Below are 20,007 nucleotides of genomic sequence, written 5' to 3' on the forward strand. Positions count from 1 at the left end.
TCTCAACTTAATTCAAAACAAAATGATAACACTAGTTTCATCTTTAACAGCAGCAACAAAAACATGGCTGGATGTAGGATATATCGCATCGGAGCTGGCACTAGTATCTTCTCTCCTGTTCTTTAATAATTTTTTTAAATTTTAATTCCCACCACAGTCGAAATGTGGCTTTGAGGAGCTAGTAGGCCTACTTTCCTACCACCTTTTTCTTTGCTTAATTTTGTAAAAAAAAAAAAAACAAAAAAAAAAAAACTTAAATGACTAGAAGCACTGCAGTCTAGGTATACAAATAACACATTTATTTAGAAAAAGATTTGAAGCACAGTTCAAACTAAATGTTGAAAATCATCAGCATGCAAAAAGTGAAGAGCTCAAGTTGCAGAATGGGGTGGTCACATCTGGGCGCTTAGGTAATGTTCGTAATTCGCTCGAAGGACGAATTCAAAATACGGTTTAGACCTCAAAGTGCTCAGATCATCCAGCTCCAGAAGGTCTTTGACGTCAGGCAGGAATGACTGCAGAGGAACTCCTGGAAAAAACACAACAAGGATTAGTATAATTTGTTATTCTGAGGAAAATGTTATTATCTTTACCCATCAATTTTTAGTACATTTAGGTGAATCTTTCCAGTTATTCCTAAATCCTAAACCTGTCACCATAGCTGAAGACTCGACTTATCCAAAGTGTCCCCCATAAAAAAGTACATTTAAGATTTTTCTTTTTAAATAATTTTCACACCTACACTTCTATTCCTATCATTTTCTATACATTTGTTTAACGCCCATGTTTTGTTTTGTCTTAGTGCTATTTATTTTTATTGCGTGTATATCTTTTTGGAAAAATGTGAAAAATGACCCAAATGAATAAATAAATAAAATTTATTTATTCATATGTTGAGATGTTATTTCTTTATCTTTAAAAAACTCAGTTTTATAACTAACATTTTGAAGATATATTTAAATCATCAAGGCTGTACTATAATGTATTGTCCAACATTTTTTCTCACCTTCCTGGATGAGTTTGAGGAGGATCTTGACGAAGAGGCTGTCTTTGGCGGCTTCCAGAGGGTCGTCAGTCCCATCGGCAGAAGACCAGCTGAGAGGAAGGCAAAATAACACTTAAAACTAATCAATAAATAACTTCACAACAGCTATATTGAACACAAGCAAACTTCTAGATCGAGAAAAATATGACTATTGGATCTTACTCGTCTCTCCTGAGCACTCGGCCGAAGATCTCACATTTCAGCTCGTCCAGATTGACGTCGTCCTGAACACAGAAAATATCAACATGAGTCCGACTGGTCAAATATCGAACTGACAAATCCATCAATACATTTAAAGTTGGAGTCAGCGATTCTGGAGAACGCTTGTTGTCAAAAACACTTTTAGTCAAAATCAGTGAATATCTCTGAAAAAAATCCTGTTTTAATACACAGCCTAGGCTCTGTAAAAGGGGCATTTTGCTAGCTATGGTGGGTCCCTTTGTTTACATACCAGTTTACAGAGCCTATTGCTGACTCCACATTTAAAAGGACAGTTACCTCGTCGATGTATTCCAGTAGGTCCAGAGCCTTTTTGAAGTCGTACTCGTTGGCTCGCCTGTTGTCGTCACAGATGTACAACTGTGGAGACGAGAGGGAGAAACACGGATGTTAGCGGTATCACACAAGTACCATTACCTTACCTCTCTCCTTTCACAGTTAAAAAAAAACCCATTCAAAGAAACCAGGACTGTATATTTCTGTTCGAATATTAGACATTTTGACAGAAACTCAATTCTTTATCCTTCATTGTATTGTAGTGGCATTCGTACCTCTAACGTATTTCATTTTTTCATTTCATTTAACTTTTATTTATCCTCAAGAGACCAATTGAGGGGTGACCCTCATTTTCAATGACGTCGAGTCAATGTATGAATGTTACCAATACTATTTTGATCTACATATAATGTAGCTTAATGTTAGGTATAGAACATACCAGTATTTAATGTTTTTATCAAGATATGTACAGCCTTCTTTGTGTGTGTGTGTGTGTGTGTGAGTGTGTGTGTGTGTGTGTGTGTGTGTGTGTGTGTGTGTGTGTGTATGTGTGACATAGCGAGTCAGTGAGTCAGTGAGTGTGCGTGGGAGTGTGTTCGTGTTTATGCATGTGTGAGTGTGTTTATGTGTGTGTGTGTGTATGTGTGAGTGAGTGCATGTGTGTATGTGAGAGCGAGAGTTAGTGCATGTGCGTGTGTGTTTATGCATGTGTGTGTGCGTGTGTGTGTGAGAGCGAGAGTTAGTGCATGTGTGTGTGTGTGTTTATGCGCATGTGTGTGTGTTTATGCATGTGTGCGCGTGCGTGCGTGTGTGCATGTGTGTGTGCTGACCTGGATGAGGTTGTGAGCGCTGAGGAGGGGCAGGGTGTCGGGGTTCATCTGCTTCTCCTCCAGCAGCTGTCGGGGCAAAGTCTCCTGGTGCAACAGGAAGCGCTCCTGCTCCACAATGTCTGATCAGATGAGACAAATGAAGTTTAATTAGCGGACATGTTTTACCTCTGCTACTGTGTCACTGTCGCAATGTATTTAAAGCCCCTGTAAACACAAATCCACAACATTCTTTCATCGATGTCATTTGGGGAGTTAGTGTTTAGAATTTATCTTATGTAAATATTGTTTATGTTGATCTTATCCAACTATATATTTTTATTTTATTGTTCTAACTGAACTGTGGGCCAGAGATAAACGCCATTTTGATTATGATGTATGTCTTGCATAATATCAGAACTGACAATAAAAGAGTTTGACTTAGTTGCATGATAGTAAAGCATCTTAAAAAGAGGGTTTATTTCTTAATCAGATTTTTATAAAAGCTTAGAACACCCAACTTTTATATCATTTATTGATTTCTTTTTTTTACCATTTTAGATCAGGTTTCCAGGGGGCTTTACCAGATTTAAGCACATGCACCGTCTTAATTTAATTTAGGATCCCCATTAGTTATAACCATAGTAACAAATATTCTTCATGGGATTACAAAAAAGATAAAACTGAATAAAGAAATTCATAAATACTTCCACATTGTTAAAAAACAAATTAATAAGATATATTGGTCCCAGTGAACATAAGTGTCCCTACTAAAGGTAAACACCACTAAAGTCTTCGATGTTGTGAGTGTTATTTTACCGTCCACTTGTTTGTTGAGCTGTTCCTCCGGCAGGTCTGAGGCGAGCAGCGTCAGCTTACTGAGCGCCAGCAGTGTCTTCTTCTTCGCAAAGTAACGTGTCTCCATGTTGGCCTGGCTGTACAGAGTCTGGTGGGCCTGCACAGACAGACACAGACAGACAGACAGACAGACAGACAGACAGACAGACAGACAGAGTGAGATTACATATTATTATCTATATTTATTATTATGTATTTATATGTACGATACAAATATGTAGCTGATAATTTATTGGTATAAACGCTGTTTGAAAGTTGTTTGCGGATTTCTGTTATTTAAAGTCAGATGGATTTTAAAACCACAGCACATCTTATCTGTGTGTGTGTGTGTGTGTGTGTGTGTGTGTGTTTCCTGTGTGTGTGTGTTTCCTGTGTGTGTGTGTGTGTTCCTGTGTGTGTGCGGTTGGTAACTGCAAACAGGAAGTTAGTTGAGCAGTGTGTGTGTGTGTGTGTGTGTGTGTGTCATAAAGAGTATGTTTGCTGCTGCTGTACACTGGTCTGGTCTTTGTGAACTTCAAGTCATTTGTAGCTGTAGAACAAGGCAGACGGAAGGAAGCAAGGAAGGAAGGGAAGATGAAGTTAGGGTGTAAAAGAGGCAACGATAAAATAAATGAAAGAAGAGATTAAGGAAAGCTAGATAAAATACATACTTCTACTGATTGTGATGTATTTAACTTGTTTATCGAACATACGTATACCTGCCAACGAGACTTAAAGGAATACTATGCAATATCCGGCGAACTCTTGGCGAACGTTTGGTTATGTTTATACTAACAGCGTTTATATTTGACGCTCAGAGCGAGTACCCGGCTCCGTTCCCCGAAACGTCAATCTGTGCGTGCCGATATTGACAGAAAGTGTTAGCCACTGGTTTAGTGTAGTCCAGCATATTTACATGTAAATGTTCATCAATATGCAACGTTTTAAATTAAATCTAAAAAATTTAATAAATCTAAAAAGGAAGGAAGGAAGGAAGGAAGGAAGGAAGGAAGGAAGGAAGGAAGGAAGGAAGGAAGGAAGGAAGGAAGGAAGGAAGGAAGGAAGGAAGGAAGGAAGGAAGGCATCTGTGAGAGTGTGTTGTTTTTAGACCGGATCGGTTCAAAATGGATGTGGTTTGTACTGAAGCTGTGTGTGTGTGTTTGTGCTTAACTGTCATTCTGTGTGTGTTTCACTTTGTGTTTTACTGTATGTATGCGTTTCAGTTTCTATGTTTGTCACTTTCCCCTGTGTGTGTATGTTTCTGTGAGTGTATGTGTGTCACTTTGTGTGTATGTCAATGTTTCGGTGTGTGTCACTCCCACACACACACACACATTGTAAGTTAATATGTATGATATGAGTGTGTGCATGTATGCTTGAATCACTTTCTGTATCACTGTATGTGTGTGTGTTTGTGTATCACTATGTGTGTATATTTGAATGTATGCGTGTCTGTATGTGTGTGTATGTGTGTGCGTGTATCATTATGTTTTTGTGTATCACTGTGTGTGTGTGTGTGTGTGTGTGTGTGTGTGTGTGTGTGTATGTCTGTATATGCGTGTGTGTGTGTGTGTTTGTGTGTGCGTATATGTGTGTGTGTGTGTGTGTGTTTGTGTGTGCGTATATGTGTGTGTGTGTGTGTGTGTGTGTGTGCGTATGTTTGAATGTGTGTGTCCCATACACTGCGGTAGTCTTGGACGTGGATGTGGTGCAGCCAGCTGAGGTGCTGGTGCGACTGCAGGAAGCTGGCCAGCTGCTGGTGCTGAGCGGCGGGCTGGGACAGCAGCTTCCCTCGCTTCCCTTTCTCCATGTACCAGCGGAACAGGAAGTCAGCAAAATTCTACAGGAAGTGACACGAGGTGGTGGTGGAGAGAAACAGGAAGTCAAGAGATAAGCTAGTGTGAGAAAAGCTCCGACATTAAAAGTGAAAGTAAAAACTTAAAAAGGTGGCGTCAGTGTTCTGGAGGTTGTTTGGTGAAAATCACTGTCAAAATCAGTGAATATCTCCTCACGATATGCTACCTGTCTGTACTGTGTGTGTGCTGAAAAAATATATCTGGTGTAAGTACAAAGCCTAGGCTCTGTAAACCAGTGTGTAAACAAATGGGGGACAACAGTTGGTAGCAACATGACCCTTTACAGAGCCTAGGCTGTGTATTAACACTGGATTTTTAGGAGAAATTCACTGATTTTGAACAACATTTTTTTTGACAACAAGCATTCTCAATAACTGTTGACTCCACCTTTAACTTGCTCATCAGTAGTCGAAATTTGGCGCTGTATTGCACTATTTTATCTTTAGCCGAATTACATATTAGAAAAAAACATGTGTGTAGATAAATGTATGTGTATATTTTATATACAACTCTGTCCAACGAGGCTGTAGTATTGAGAAAACTAAATTGTTGTAGCCACTAATGTCTGTGTTTGTAGTTTCTCTGTTCACCTGGTCTGCAAACTTGGCCATGTAGTGCTGCAGGCGGCTCTGGTTGTCTGTCTGCTCACACATCTGAACCAGGATGTCAAAGTCGCAGTATTTCTCCGCCAGCGCTGCCACCCACTGGTACTGACCCATCTCCACTGCAACACACAACAGATTCACAGTAAGTTTACACACGCACCATGTGTATGTGGCCAGACAAAGAATAATTACTGTTTCATCCTGTTCATTCAGTAAAACTATCAAACTAGTATACAGTATGCTTCTCTGCAATTTTAAATATTAGTCTCGGCACTAGCCACAAAAACCCAGCATGTGTTTTATTCTATATTATTAATTTTCTTTAAACGTTTATTTAACCAGGCAGGTCATTAAGAACTAATTCTTATTAACAAAGGTGGCCCCCTCCACTTACACAGCGGTGCCAGCACCTCCGTGCGTCTCTGGCTGTACTCCATCTCCAGGCTGTTGTAGCGCTCCTGTTGGGTCGTCCTGTGTGTCTGCAGCGAGGTGAGCTGGGACACGTAGCCGCTCAGGTAGATGTCCAGCAGCGCCACCAGCTGTTCACACAGAGCGCTGCGCAGATCCGAGACGGCGTGAGGGTAAACAGAGCGCAGGATGATCTCGTGTTGACGCGCGATGACTGTACGAACGCCTGAGGCTGGAAATGGAAATATTAGAAAAGATAAGGAATGAGTGTGATGTATTTGGCCGGCATTGTCTTGTACTTTTTTTTTTTTAAATATGTTTTTAAATTTTTATTTATGTCATTTAAAAAATGTCCAAGGATTGCTTGGGGTGGGTGGGGGTTATAAATGTTTGATGTTTGTTTGAGAAAAAAAAAATATTCAATAAAAATTGTTTATGGAAAAAAATAAAAATAAATAGGAGATGTTTATTTATTAAATTACATTCACTGGTGCAGGTTACATTACTAACATTTGTGGCCGGTTTCTAAGACATGGATTAAGCCTAGTTTTGGACTGAATTGTACTTTCAATGGACAATCTCCATTCAAATTTCCATTTAGTCCTGGACTAGGCTTAATCCATGTCTGTGAAACTGGCCCTTGGAGTTTCAAGTTAAGTCACTTTCCAACAGGTATAAACAAGTGACAACTGAAAAGTTTAATTAAATGAACAAATACTAATATTGAGGAGAGTTTGTTTTACCGGTCCATGGGATGTACTCTGGTTCTGCAGCAGCGCTTTCAGACGCTCTGTACATGGAGGCCTTGGTCTCTCTGTACTGAGCAGCAGCTTGAAGAATGTCCTGCATACACACACACACACACACACACACACACACACACACACACACACACACACACACACACACACACACACACACACACACACACACACACACACACACACACACACACACACACACACACACACACACACACACACACACACACACACACACACACACACACACACACACCAATGATTACACTTAATTTAATTACTAGAATTTCATTTAACAGAAATGTTTAATTGTCTGTGCCTCCCAATCTTCAGAAACTTTGACACCAATTCAGGCCATTTTATTATTTTTAGATAAATGAACTGAATGCATTTTAAGCCTTTTAAGGATCTGTAGTAACTCTGTGTATTATCCATAATATGCCAATTTTGAGATTGAGATAAAAATCACTCGATGTAGACAAACCTTCCTTTATGGTCGCAAAACCCAGAAGTTTTACAGCGCCGTTTAAAAATGAAATAGTTAAATCGCTGCATCTCTTTTACCTTGATGATGTTGTTGACGGTGAGAACCACCTCGGCCCACTGCACCGAGTCGTCCTGGTTCTCCTTCAGACTGCGCTCCTCCTCCTCCAGCAGACACTCAAACACTGACGAGATCTGAGACACCTACGGGGGCACAGAGAATAAGACTTACCAACATGGATCACACACACACACACACACACACGTTTGTACAGCTCTACTTGTGAGGACACTCATTGACATAATGCATTCCCTAGCCCCTTACCTTAACCTTAACCATTACAACTAATCACCTAACCCCAACCCTTAAATTAACCTTTACACCTTATTCTAACCTGAACCTTAAAACCTAGTGTTAAATCTCAAACAGCCCTTTCAAGAAGTGAGCACCAGGCAAAATGTCCTCGCAAAGGGCATGTACAAGTACAAAAACACACAGTCACAGTCACACACACACACAGACACAGACACACACACACACACACCTCTCTGAAGAAGACATCAGCAGCAGTGAGGCTGGGGGGCACAGCAGCGTTGTTGCGGTGCAGGGCGACTCCGATGGCCCGGTTGAGCAGCTCGGCGTGTTTGGTGTGATGGTTCTTCAGCACCATGGCCGCCTGCAGCTTCTCCGCGTGTTCACATAGCAACAGGCGCGTCGCCATGGGAGACGAACGCACCGTCACCTGGCCCAGCCGATCCAGCAGACCCACCTGAGAGGGGGAGGAGGGGAGGACCAGTTTGACACTTTTTTTAAATGCAACTTATGTCTTCAAGGATTTTTCAAAAACAAACAACATTCAGCTGATTCAGGAAATTACATTTTGACATAACAGATTTTTTAATATTTTTTCTAATGGCGGCGTGCTTAGTGTTAGAATGTGTGTGTGTGTGAGTGTGAGTGTGTGTGTGTGTGAGTGTGTGTGTGTGTGTGTACCTGGCTGAGGAAGTCCATGAAGCAGCCGTGGGCCTTCATCTTGTCCTCCAGCTGGTGGAGGATGATGAGGGAGGTGAGAGGGAAGCCGGCGCTCTCTGGGAGAACGCAAACAAATATATGCATGTGATTAAAAAACACAAAGAAAGACTAAAAAACTGTTTGAATGAACTGTTTAAGCACAACCAAAATCATGAAAAAATATAATAATTTTTTTCAGTTTTTTTTTTAGATCTTTAAGTAAAAGGATTATTCAAGACAATTATTTTTATATTATTTCAGTGATGATGTGATTTTTTAGAACAATCAGGACAAAGCATTGAGCAGAGGAATACTACTTTTTTTTAGTGCTGCTTCAGCTATCATAAATGTGACACTGGTAATCTTGGTGCAATGTGTTTGTTTGTGAGGACTTGAGCCTTCACCACAGGTTTATGAGAGAGTCACTCTGCCCCCCTGTGTGTGTCACCAAGGACAGTAGTTAGTCCAGGGTGGGACAATAAGGGGCACATGAAATGTTTTTAAATCTTTTTATATAAATCAGTTAAGAGTGAGGAAAGAAAGGGAATTCATGAAGCTTTTTGTTCATCATAAATACAATTACTATTTTCCTCGTAATTTAACCTTGTAAATAAATGCTACACCGGCAAGTTCTCAATGCTATTTCAAAAGATTCTTTCAGTCATGTTTCCTAAAAAGCATGTGGATAGACCCTCCATTCCCCCCCCCCCTTTCTCTCTCCCTCCCCCCTGTTCCCCTCCTCACCATCGGGCACAGACTCGGCCCAGCGTGGGTCGGAGGCTGGGTAATCATCCACCAGGTCCAGGTTGATCCGCGTCACCAGACCGTCCAGCTCCGCTCCCTCCTCCCCGTCACCGTCAGCCGGGAACAGCTCGTCTGTGACCGTCTGAGCTCCAACCAGGTCATTACTGAAAGAAGGAAGGAAGATTATTGTTATTTTTTTCATTTTTAAAATGAATTTTTTAATTTTTTTAAGAACACAAACAAACAAGCGAAAAAGTGAACACACAAACAAAAGTCAAAATAAAATAAACTAACATGGCGTACTCTACATTAGAAAAAAAAATTAAGATTTCTTTTTTGGTTTTCACCTTTATTTCACAGTAATAGAGTGACACAGTTGAAATGGGGAGAGAGAGGGGGATGAAACATTATTAAAGATAGATTTTTTTTTAGGGGTAGGGAAGGATGTGCAGTATACGGCTTGGGTCCACTGAAACAATGACTTTTGTGTTAATGGTACGCGCTCTACTGTTGAGGGCCCCAGGAAAGTAGAATTTTTATCATTTACCATATCACAAAGTTTTTTTGGGGGGGATTTATAGACATACCGACAGAACTGCAGGAAAGCAGCCTTCAGGAGTTTGGTTTTGTCCTCCTGAGCGACGGGCTCCGATCTGGTTGGAGTCTCCATTGCTGAAGCCTTGGGACACAAAATTAGAAAAGTTGTTATTTTTTAATTAAATGTTTATTTTTTTGTATCCGTCCTAAGCACGGCACAAGGGTTTGTTAGGGTTGGATGGGGTTTATAAAAAAATTAAAATAAGTAACTGTTCTTAAAAAGCTTAAATACTTGTAACATTTTACATATATACTTTGTCGAAAAAGAAATTTAACCATCGTACAATACTACAACTTGTGTGACATCGTACATCTCTTTAAGTAACTAATTTATGTCTGTCCATGATAGCAAAGCAAAGTACATACACCGTTAGTAGATCAAACAACATCTCACAAACTATAAAAAAACAAACAAATGGCGCTTTTCCACCGCATGGTATCAGCTCGACTCGACTCAACTCGCATTTTTGGCTTTTCCACCGCAATTTCATGGTACCTGGTACCACGTAGCGGCTTCTTTTTTGGTATCGCCTCGCTCTAGGTTCCAAGCGAGCTGAGCCGATGCTAAAAGGTGACGTCGGCAGACGGCCGGCCACTGATTGGCCAGAGACTATTGTCTGGCCAATCAGTGGCCAGAGACTACCGGCTTCATTCTGTTGTTTATTCTCCCCAACTCTCCGGGACTTTTGAGTGTATTTACGCCGCGTGCAGCCTTCTCTGGCTCTCTTTCATTTGATTTGCATCACAGATCTGAATTTATTTTCCATATATTCGCTAAGCTCACCCAGTGTTGGTTGTTGGGGAAGTTACTTATCATACGAGAGGAGACATGTAGGGCAGCTAGCAGCTAGGCTAATAGTAGCCAGCTGGGACAGACATGATAGCGAGCGATTACATTACAAGCCTCGGACTGAACTGATTACCTCAATAAAATATTCAGGCTGAGACACGGCTTGCATTTGAAAACACGTATCCTGAAACAAGCACTGAACAGTCAACTTTATCATGCCCGTGTTTACGTGCATAGGGATGTACGTGACGCATCCCTACAGCTGACTGTGTGGCAGAGTCACACATCGGGACAACAACCATCCCTTTTAATGGCCCGTAGCAATATTCTTCTACTTCTTTTAGCAAACAGATACAAGGGGGGTATTTCTTAAACATTTTTCATCCGTGTGTTTGGCGGTTGGTTCAGTTAATAGTGCAACAACTGCTCGCAATTTCTGCTCTGCTACTTTGCTCCGGAGTAGGCTTTCAGCCCCTTACGACGACCCCGCCCACGTTCAGCAGGTACTATTTGCGGTGGAAAACGACCCGTGCTGCTACCAAACCAAGTTGAGTCGAGTCGAGTTGAGTCGAGTCGAGCTACATTTGCGGTGGAAAAGCGCCAAAAAATAACCATCAGATGCGTTCAGATATTGCGCATATTTCGTGGATTTTGAGCAGTTACCTCCGGAGCTGCAGCCAGTGAGGAGCAGAGTGAGTCCTCCATGGTCTCAGGCAGCATGGAGGCGGTCTCCCGGGCAACCACCGCCACCAGGCCGCTGGTCTGGGAGAAAAACACCGGCAGGTTGGCACAGCAACCGCCGCCGCGTACACCGTCACCTGCACAGACAGAGAGGGAATAATACAGCTAAGAGGTCTAGTTTGTGAATTAGTGTGAGGAAAAACTGGTTTGTTACAATAAAGTAAATTTTTTTATATATTTTTTTGTTTTATTCCCAAAAATAAAATTAATTCATAAAAGTCTTCTTATTGCATTATTACTCTGATATAATTGTTTGGAAGAAGACATTTTTGTTTAAAAATTAAGAAAGAAAGAAAGAAAGAAAGAAAGAAAGAAAGAAAGAAAGAAAGAAAGAAAGAAAGAAAGAAAGAAAGAAAGAAAGAAAGAAGTTTTTTTTCCTCACCAGGAGAGTTGAAGCTGATCTTCTCGTCGGGCAGCCCTCCTCTGCTGGTTCCAGTGGAGCAGGCGAACACCATCTCCTCGTTATAGATGAAGGCCGTGTTACCAGGGCAACGAGGCAACACCAGCTGAGTGCTCTGAAGGGCATCCTCACTCTGAGAGATATTTGTTATGGTTAGCAAAATGAGGTGCGCAACTAATACACATTTGAATAACTCGACATCATTGTAAAACAGGGTCACCCCTCAATTGATCTTTCGGGGTTAAATAAAGGACAATGAATTTAAATAAAAAACTTGGAGTGAATAATTCCTAAGGTTTCATAATTGCTTTATACCGTACTCTAAACTCAAGGCAGTGGCTTCCTGGATGGGATGAAATCAGAATTAAATTGATCTTAGAAAATTCTCACATATTTTGGAAAGTATATCAGGATGAGGACTGACCGTGAATGAAGGGTTGTACTTGGTGACTTCTACGGTGATCTGGTCGGAGATGGCGGCTCCGTTGTCATGCAGCGTAACCAGGCAGAAGTACGCCAGGCAGGGGGTGTCTGACGGGTGCCAGGCTGCTGCCAGGACCACCAGGCCCGCTCTGAAAACAACACAGTGCTTTTGGTATTTCTTTGGAATTATGTAAAAAATAATTATGGAATGTAAAGCCCACTAAAGCACATGTCTATTTGTGATACTGGGCTATAGAAATAAAACTGATTTGATTTGGAATTATAAAAAGACAAAAACAGCAACAACCCAATATCAGTCATATATATATTATAATAAACTGTTTACTAATGCCACCTTCCACTAAGTTTTTTTTTGCCACCTGAGGAATTCTGAGAGAAATACAGAGAGTATGTGGAGCTGATAGGCTTAATCAACTTTGTCAACTAGTTTGCATTATAGCTTTATTTATTTAAGTGTAACCCCTAACTCAAACCCATTTACACAAACACACGAACACACACTCACTGGCTGTGCTTCATATCCAGGTACGTCACATTCACTCCTTCCTTCATCTCCTCGTAGTTGCTCTCTGAGCCCTGGAGGGAGAGAGAGAGAAACGGCGACAGATTTTAATAAACGACCAGAATTAGAACAGAATCTGATCAATACAACTGCCAAAACAATCTAATTTCACCAACATTTTTTTCCCCCCATTGTTATTGTGTACAATTCTGAGGTATTTGTACTTTACTTGTCAATTCATACTTCTACCCCACTGCAAGGAGACATTTTTCAAAGCAGAACTGTTACTTAAGTTGTAAGTAGAGTTAGTAATTGTACTTATGTAAAGGAAGGATCTGAATACTTCCTCCACCATTTTATGACACTGAAAACACTAATAATATACAGTATATGTTAACAGAATTTAGTTTGCTTTATGATTGTATAATATTTTAATGCACAATACATGCTTTCTGGCTGTTGAACTTTGTCTCAGTAAACTTAAAGAACTCCAAAGTGTTTTGCTACAAGTTGTTGTTTAGCCTTGAAGAAGAAACTGCCTAATAAGATTTTGGCACATACAGAGGTATGACGCATTCATGTGCACAGTAGTTTCACTCCCCATATTCTGTTATCAGACATTGTATGAAGGATAACACCAGCTGAGATGAATTTCTGGGAATATCTGCCTAATTAAAATGTTTCTGCTTTCGCCAGCAAAACGGGCTGGACACACAAACCGAGTGTATACGCCTACACATTTTTACATATAATCTCTGTACACTGTTCATTCGATGTATTCAACCGTGTATCAATCCAGGTACATTGTTGATTCCCTTGTATGCTGTTTGCAAGTAAATTTCACCTGCTTCCAAGAAGGCCTGACTCAGTTTCAATTATTCAAACACTTGGGTAGTTTGATGAAATAATTCTAGTAACAAATGGTCCTTCGAGTTGCCGGATCCAACATCCTCTTCTCTGGACAAGAAGAGCCTGCACGTGAAGACGGGGGAGTCTGGGACTCTCCACAGAAGACCTCCAGCCCGTTGCTACAGGGAGAGGCCGTCAGCAGACTCTACTTGGACGGAGAGGGGGTGACGGAATCTAGAGCCTGAGCGAATCGAGGCTTTCTTGAAATCAGGTGAATATTAACAGCTGATTTTGTTTTATATTTGTTCTTACTTAGAGACGAGTAAGGTAACTACTGGCTTACATAGAGACGAGTAAGGTAACTACTGGCTTACATAGAGACGAGTAAGGTAACTACTGGCTTACATAGAGTGGTTTGAACAGGGTTCAAGTCCCTGTTCGGGCCCCACGTTGGGGTCTCAACCTGTAGTGTTTGGGAAGATGCACTAGAGACAAACCTATCTCAACCTGTAGTGTTTGAGGAAATACACTCACAACAAATAAAGTCTCAAAGATGGCCATTAGTGTGGGATTCGGCGCATTCCCTTTTATTCAGATGTTGATGTCTGAAAAAAACCAAGTCTAGCAGTTATCTTTTGTTTCATGACACTAGGAAGTTAGAATAAAACTGAGAGTTTAATTTATGAAAACAATTGGTTGCGGTTGAAAAAACTACTGTTAGACATCATATTAGTGTTTATGAAGTTTCACTGTTTAGGAAGGACAAAAAGCTGTGATTAGTGTTACGGTGGGTCACTAAGTATACAAAACTTGTCACAATTTTTACTAGTGTTTTTGAGGTCTTGACACTAGCCAAAGAAATAAGTCTCACCTTTTTGTTTTGTTTGTCACAATTTTTACTAGTGTTTTGAGGTCTTAACACTAACCAAGAATAAGTCTCACCTATTTGTTTTGTTTTGTTATGTTTGTCGATAGTCTACATCTGCTGAGTAGATTTATTAGTTTTATTTAGAATACATCAAATAGAGGGTTCTAGTTTTAAATTGGTGAATTTTATTAATCAATTGGAGGGAATAGGGGTCTCCACCCTGTTAAATTGATTACTGGGTAATTTAATGTTAGATTTTACATTTTAAAAATTAAATTACTTGTAAAAGAGTGAACAGTAAAGAGAAAGGTAGTGGCCAAAGAGATGAATAAGAGAATGTTGTTGAAAGTGTAAGAGGAAAAAGATTGTTTGGAACTGATTGTTTATGGATGTTATAAAGAAAGAAAAAGTATGTAGGGGAAGGGAGATAGAAGGTTTTAGTAAGTGTGCATACAATTGTTATGCTGTTATGAGAGAAAGGACGAAAGAGCAACCTATTTGCCACAAACTGTATGTGATGAATGAAATACATGTGTGTCTAACTGAGACTCAGTCTCTGTGAAAAGGAGAAAAGGAGAGAGCACAAGAATGTGTGTGTATGATTTCAGTCTGTGCAAAAATGTGCGTGGGAGACGTAGTCTCCGTGCAGTGAGAAAAGGGGTGGCACTATGTGTGTGTGTAACTGAGCCCAGACACAGACAATGTGTGTGCGAATTCTACCCAACACAGAAAAAAAATGTGAACTGAAGAATGAAATCAAACCTATCCTAAAATGTTGTTGTGCGTTAATTGTGACATCTAGAGCAAGCAAAATGGATAGGATGATATTTTAGAAACAACCCTGGCAGAATGATGAGCATTTCTTTTGAGAACATGTTACTGCTCAAATTCATTCTGTTTCAGATGCAAGGAGAAGACGAAGCTGACCATGCTTCAATAAGGACAATTGGACACTGAGGAACAATCTGAATAGGTTATGGTAATGCCTAACCATTCCCCCAGTGACTGTGATATGAAGGACACTTTGCGTCAAAATGCCACAAAGGGACTTGTTGACCATCAAGACGACCTAGGTTCCTGTTCCCTGGCTTCTACAAAGACTGTCCTCTCTGAAACTGTACATAGACGATGTTGCACCAGTACACAAACTTGCATTTTCACAACTGTGATGTTGATGTACTTGATATTATTCTGCTTGACTGAAATATATTTACTCATATGCTTTGCCCTTTTGCTTTGAAGTGTTACCTAAATGTAGCATTAAATATTATAAAAAGGGTGGAATGTTAACAGAATTTAGTTTGCTTTATGATTGTATAATATTTTAATGCACAATACATGCTTTCTGGCTGTTGAACTTTGTCTCAGTAAACTTAAAGAACTCCAAAGTGTTTTGCTACAAGTTGTTGTTTAGCCTTGAAGAAGAAACTGCCTAATAAGATTTTGGCACATACAGAGGTATGACGCATTCATGTGCACAGTAGTTTCACTCCCCATATTCTGTTATCAGACATTGTATGAAGGATAACACCAGCTGAGATGAATTTCTGGGAATATCTGCCTAATTAAAATGTTTCTGCTTTCGCCAGCAAAACGGGCTGGACACACAAACCGAGTGTATACGCCTACACATTTTTACATATAATCTCTGTACACTGTTCATTCGATGTATTCAACCGTGTATCAATCCAGGTACATTGTTGATTCCCTTGTATGCTGTTTGCAAGTAAATTTCACCTGCTTCCAAGAAGGCCTGACTCAGTTTCAATTATTCAAACACTTGGGTAGTTTGATGAAATAATTCTAGTAACAGTATACATGTGTATTTATCTTTCTGAATAGTACACTAATATACGTATATAAATAAATAAAAGATCCGCTGTGTGTGTGTGTGTGTGTGTACTACTAACCCATATAGAGTCTGCGATGCTGTCGGTCAGAGCTGTCTGTGCGTCCCAGCTGAGGATCTGCAGCTCGTAGCTTTCCTCCACCTCCCACTTACTGAGACTGGAGCTGGTCAGTGTGTACAGGCTGCTGCTGCCATCCACCCACAGCACCGTGTGCAGCTAAGGAGAGAATAAATAAATTAATAAAAAATAATGTGGAGTGGAGCACATGTTATTAAAACCTTTATTTATACAGGTAAATCCCATTGAGACCGGAGACTCTTTTGCAAGGGAGACCTGTTCCCATCTACACGTTACCATTCACATACACATTCATACACCAATAGCAGGCTGACTATCAACATTCACATGTACACCGGCAGCAAGGTTGATTGTGCTTAAAACCCCTAAACTGATACAAATAAATACATATATTGTTGGCAGAAGTCAAGAAAACAGTTGCGGGAAAAAAAAAATATTAGTATAATTCATTCAGAAGTCATATTCTCTGGATATTCTCTGAGATAATGAAGTCATGAATCATATTATTTTGTTCTTAATCGGCCAAATTGAGAGAAGAGGGTTAGGGTTAGGATTATTTTTATTTACAGCAAGTGATCTTGGCACCTTGGGGACAGTAAAGTAAACTCTCCTCTACCCATTGAACATTAGTCTTTACATTGGGCTCTTGCATAGTGTTACTCACATAGACATTATATAAATACTCACTGTGTCGTTGGCTGGAGGTGCGAGCATCCCGAACAGGCTGGAGACGCGGCGGCCGATGCCAGACAGCACCCCATGGCCCTGCTGCAGCGCGCGGGACTGCAGCCTCCCCGACGCATCCACACTCGCTCTCAACAGCTGGTTCTTAAAGGACGACAAGATGAAACTTCCACCCTGAGAGAGAGATGAGAGAAAAGTCAGAAATAAATTAAAAACTTTAACAACAAATGAAAAAGGTTTTTCTTAGTTATCAGTTGGATTAGAGGTTTTTATCTGCTAGGGCATCAAAAGAAATCTGGTGTGTCCGTTCATTTATTTCAGATAGGTCAAAAGCAATACATAAAAAGTAAAAAATAAAGAAATATATAAAAATATATATACAATACTACAATACATCGTCATTTTATGAATGCGGGAGCAAGCAGTCATGCCATTGTTTTCTGATTGCAGATACATAGCTTTGTGTAAAATAATTTAATAAATTACATTTACAGAAAAAATACTAAAGCAGCACACCCTTAATAAATATTTACTTTATAAAACTGAACTATAGAAACTGGACATTTTGATGAATTTATTGAAAATTATGGATCTGCACCCAACCCCGTGTTGTACTGTCCATTGTGTAATGTCCTGTGATTTTGTTTAAAAAAAATATATAAATATAAAAAATAAAATAAAAAAATATTAACGACAACAGGCTTTCAACTCACTCTGACAGCCACCACAAAGTTGCAGAGATCTCCCAGGTCCACGTCTGTCTCTGTGTAGTTTCCCTCTTTAGTGAGACTGGGCCAGAGTCGGGCCGTCCCCTCCGCACACACGGCCAGCACGCAGATGGACTGAACCGAGGCCGTATCCAGGGGCGCGCTGGACGCCAAGGCAACCAGGTCGGCTGTGTAGTTGTACTCGCTGCTTGGCAACTGCAGCTCCTTACACACCGCCAGCTGAAGGTAAAATAAACAAAGAACGGAAGGGTGGACATTAAGATTTAAATGATGAATCTCTGAGTTGTTTCCTTAACGGTTGCAAGAAACAATAATCTTCATAAATTTTTTTTTATTGTGTTAGATTTCTTTATTTAGAAGGGACATAAACATGAGCACCAAAGTTCAACATGTAAATGTGACAGATTTAGCCATGCAGGCTAGTTTTCACCTGTAGTCCTTGGCAGGTTGATAGCTTAAAAAAAACATTAAAAAACTACAAAAATACAACACTCGAGCACAAAAACAAAATGACAACCAATATGGTTGGTGAATTAAGCTGAAAGGCTGTTTTCGGACTGCATGTTAAAGTGGTTCAATTTGGATTTTGTTGCCATTACGTGACTCAGATGTGACTCATGACAGTGTGAGCATAGCAAGTCAGATGGAATCTGATCTTCTATAATTCCGATTTGTCCCAATATCATATGTGGCTCTTAAACCGATCTGGTCTGAAGTTTTGCAATGTATTCATCAGTACAATATGTAAAAAAATTTCATATCAAAATTCATGAGACTTTTACGTCGCTTTATATCGACATTCATCATTAATCTGTGGTTAATCTAGCCGCGGGAATCTCTTAAAGTAATCGTTGTTTTACAGCTTTAGTTTCTGCCTCTTGAACTTGTACCTTGGCTACGGCAGTCTGGCTGATCTTCCAGATGATCAGTCTCTCTCCACACACCATCCAGGCCCAGCCGCTCTCGTTCACCTTCACTGAGATCTGGTCGTCAGCTAGAGGGGAAGACCAACACACACACATTACACAGTGGAAAATACAGGAGAACTGGAATACACCATATTATTTATTATAATAACAACATGCTGCAATGCACTTCATAAATTAAGCACTTCACAAAGCACTTTATAAATTATTTCTTGTGTGTTGAATATTGTGTGTGCTGCTTGATTGTGCAATGTGTGTGAGGGTGATGCGTGTGTTGTTGGTTATGTTTGTTGACTGTGTCTTGTGTTTTTTAATCTACTGTTATGTGCCCTCTTTAAATTGCTCCTTGGGGACGAATAAAGTGATTCAAATTGAATAAAAGGAACAGGGGGAGGTTATTGAGATTGGGGTTCTTTCTCTTACCATCTGCCATTGTCAGCGCCTCCATAACTTTGACGGGCAGCGAGGAGCCGAAGGTTTGCACATCGAAGTTGACTGATTCTGCAGCTGCGTATGTCTGACCTCTGGTGGGCGTAGATCTGCTTAGACAAGAGAGGACACATCATCAGGACCATCAGCTGAATATTGACCTACAATACTGAGCTACTTTGTGGTGCTTTATACTAAATTGTAATGTGTTGTATAGGAGAGATGCTTGTTTCTAATATTCGGGTCTACTCTGATGAATAGAAAGCAGGCGAAAGAAAATATCAGAAACACCCCTGAGTAAGTCAGTAAGACTAAATCCCCTAAAATAATCAGTTCATCTATCTATCCTACGGTATCTATCAATCCATCTGTCTGTCTAACTGAATAATAACAATACATATCTCCTGAAGTCTCTTTAAAACACGTTCAGAAACCCCTAAACACCATAATCTTTATGTGGGGAGGATTAATTGCATCCCTGCTCTCCTAATAATCTGTCATCAGTGTTTATATGAACCATACAGCGGTGTGTGTGTGCACTCACCTCGCCGACAGAGTGCTTCTCCGCGGGGAGAACAGGAGGCCACCAGCCCCGGAGACGCTCTTCCTCCCGGTGGCTCTGCCCTGCTGCCGGCGGCCGGAGCCCGAGACGCCGCTGGGGGAAACAAACATCTCCTGCCGTATGTGTGTCAAAAATTACCCGTCAAAATCTACCGAAAACACCGCAAACACCCTCACTATCAAACATTCGCTCAAAGCTCAAAACAGCGCGCGGTGCAGGCGCTTGAAATAAACGTCATCGCTGGGTCAACGGAAATCCCGCCCACCGCAAAACGTCAGTTTAAAAAAATATATATATTTCAAGATTTCTTTTTTTTAAATGTTTGATGTATCTGAATTTACATATGAAGTGAATTTTGTTTAAATTAACTACTTTCTTTATTTTTGGTTCAAATTTCGCCGCGCACGATAAGACCAACCCAGACATAATAGATGGTCGATAGATTCATCCTTGTCAGTTTATGGAAGGGAAAATCCAGGCGGACTAGTCGATGACCGAGTCGGCGGG

General features: G+C 40.4%; 1 protein-coding gene across 1 annotated transcript; it reads right to left on the bottom strand.

The window, feature by feature from the left end:
- Window positions 1-276: 276 nt before the first annotated feature.
- Window positions 277-19,718, bottom strand: nup133 (nucleoporin 133). The gene is made up of 25 exons (XM_080028742.1): window positions 19,483-19,718; window positions 18,933-19,048; window positions 18,474-18,577; window positions 17,569-17,802; window positions 16,859-17,029; window positions 16,154-16,309; window positions 12,530-12,600; window positions 12,005-12,152; window positions 11,563-11,713; window positions 11,103-11,257; window positions 9,640-9,731; window positions 9,053-9,216; window positions 8,291-8,385; window positions 7,842-8,066; window positions 7,378-7,500; window positions 6,796-6,895; window positions 6,039-6,284; window positions 5,630-5,763; window positions 4,865-5,023; window positions 3,166-3,301; window positions 2,371-2,489; window positions 1,544-1,624; window positions 1,208-1,269; window positions 1,007-1,095; window positions 277-529 (listed from the first exon to the last, which is right to left on the bottom strand). Exons 1-25 carry the CDS (start codon window positions 19,608-19,610, stop codon window positions 393-395), a joined length of 3,396 nt encoding a protein of 1,131 aa, XP_079884868.1. The 5' UTR covers window positions 19,611-19,718; the 3' UTR covers window positions 277-392.
- Between the last annotated feature and the right edge of the window lie 289 nt (window positions 19,719-20,007).

The sequence above is a fragment of the Ammodytes marinus genome, assembly GCF_949987685.1.
Source record: "Ammodytes marinus genome assembly, chromosome: 6".
Taxonomy (NCBI): Eukaryota; Metazoa; Chordata; class Actinopteri; order Uranoscopiformes; family Ammodytidae; genus Ammodytes; species Ammodytes marinus.

What these genes read in the sequence shown, in the direction of transcription:
- nup133 (XM_080028742.1), bottom strand. Translation starts at nt 19,610, where the DNA reads ATGTTTGTTTCCCCCAGCGGCGTCTCGGGCTCCGGCCGCCGGCAGCAG. An exon ending in GATCAGCTTCAACTCTCCTG is followed by an intron (nt 11,258 to 11,562) that starts GTGAGGAAAAAA and finishes CTGTCTGTGCAG; the next exon opens with GTGACGGTGTACGCGGCGGC. An exon ending in TACTGGAATACATCGACGAG is followed by an intron (nt 1,270 to 1,543) that starts GTAACTGTCCTT and finishes TTCTGTGTTCAG; the next exon opens with GACGACGTCAATCTGGACGA.